We start from the raw sequence: 2,151 nt of genomic DNA, 5'->3' as shown, positions 1-2,151 counted from the left end.
CACACACGTACACACACACACACTCTGGGACACACACATACACACACACACTCTGGGACACACACATACACACACACACACACACTCTGGGACACACACATACACACACACACACACACACACTCTGGGACACACACGTACACACACACACACTCTGGGACACACACATACACACACACACACACACACACTCTGGCACACACACATTACACACACACACACACACTCTGGACACACACGTACACACACACACACTCTGGGACACACACATACACACACACACTCTGGGACACACACATACACACACACACACACACACTCTGGGGACACACACATACACACACACACACACACTCTGGGACACACACATACACACACACACACTCTGGGACACACACATACACACACACACACACACACACACACACACTCTGGGACACACACATACACACACACACACACTCTGGGACACACACATACACACACACACACACACTCTGGGACACACATATACACACACACACACACACACACTCTGGGACACACACATACACACACACACACTCTGGGACACACACATACACACACGCACACTCTGGGACACACACATACACACACACACACTCTGGGACACACACATACACACACGCACACTCTGGGACACACACATACACACACACACTCTGGGACACACACATACTGTAGATGCCTCTTTGAAATGAAGAATATGCAATAAAGGGACGTACTGTACAGTATGGGTCGTGTAAAAGCACTCGCCTCCCACCGCCGACACCCGGGTTCAATTCCTGCCAGTGGTACTTCCTGCTTGGTCAGAGTTTCTTACAGGCACAATTGGCCTTGTCTGCGGGGGGAAGCTGGTGGGGTATGTGTCCTGGTAATTGCACTAGCGCCTCCTCTGGTCGGTCGAGGCGCCTGTTCGGGGGGGGGGAGGGCAAATCGGGGGAATAGCATGATCGTCCCACGCGCTACATCCTGCCGGTGAAACTCCTCGCTGTCAGGTGAAAATAAGCGGCTGGCGACTGCGCATGTATCGGAAGAAGCATGTGCTCGTAACAGCTCTCCCCAGATCGGCAGAGGGGGGTGGAGCAACGACCGGGACAGCAGGGGCGCGAATTGGCCAAAATACAATTGGGGAGAAAATTCAGAAAACAAAAAACTTGATGAAGAAAAGAAGAAGCTATAAAAACAGTTGCAATGTAGTTATTATTTATAGAATTTATGCATTTCTATGTGTGTGTGTGTCCGTGTCATTTTCTCCTGTGCTACAGGGGGAGTATGTTTCCTGTCTGCTCTCTCTGCTCCGGCAGATGACAGAGGTCCACTTTCACCACCTACTCAACAACTTCCACAGCAAGGAGGAGCTGAAGGTGGGGGCCCTGGCTGTCTCTGACTCACACAGATGAACACGATGAAAGTCTTTTTACTGAGAAGCCTGCTTACTATTTACAGTAACCTAGACTGCATACGCTTTGTGAATGTGTTGCTCTCCAGGAGTTCCTGCTGAAGATCTTCTGCGTGTTCCGCAATCTGATGAAGCTGACCATCTTCCCTCGAGACTGGAGTGTCATGAGGCTTCTGACGAGTCAGTAAGTCTGCTTTTGACATTTTCTGTCGAGCCGTCTTTCTCACAGAGCTGTTAAAGGAACGCTCCGCCCATTTTCAACCAGCTTTGTATCATTAGAACATCAGTAGTATATCAGAAAACTGTAAACGGTTTTGAAGTCTGTCATTTAATTTGACAGTTATTGAGTGTTAAAGTGTGGACCAGTGACATCACTGGTCCACACTAACTCAAATTAATAACTCATTAACTCAAATCAACTCTCAATAACTGTCAAACTATTCATCATCCATCTAGTTTGACAGTTATTGAGAGTTGATTTGAGTTGAGTTATTAATTTGAGTTAGTGTGGACCAGTGTTGTCACTGGTCCACACTTTAACACTCAATAACTGTCAAATGAAATGACAGACTTCAAAACAGTTTACAGTTTTCTGATATACTACTGATGTTCTAATGATACAAAGCTGGTTGAAAATGGGCAGAGTGTTCCTTTAAGGGAATACAACCGACCAACCACGAGATCAGACTCCCTTCAGATAAATCCCGATCTGAAGGTGATGTTTGTGT

General features: G+C 47.2%; 1 protein-coding gene across 1 annotated transcript in view; it reads left to right on the top strand.

Annotated features, from left to right (window-relative positions):
- Window positions 1-2,151, top strand: part of LOC310792293 (dedicator of cytokinesis protein 3-like) — a gene marked incomplete at both ends in the record, with an annotated part of 29,361 nt that overhangs the window by 8,581 nt on the left and 18,629 nt on the right. The window contains 2 exon segments of the mRNA XM_083654014.1: window positions 1,290-1,388; window positions 1,513-1,607. Coding sequence (XP_083510140.1) covers window positions 1,290-1,388; window positions 1,513-1,607 — 194 coding nt within the window.

The sequence above is a fragment of the Poromitra crassiceps genome, assembly GCF_964638095.1.
Source record: "Poromitra crassiceps genome assembly, chromosome: 17".
NCBI lineage: Eukaryota > Metazoa > Chordata > Actinopteri > Beryciformes > Melamphaidae > Poromitra > Poromitra crassiceps.
The sequence above is the reverse complement of the archived record's forward strand: the minus strand, read 5'-3'. Positions and strand labels throughout refer to the sequence as shown.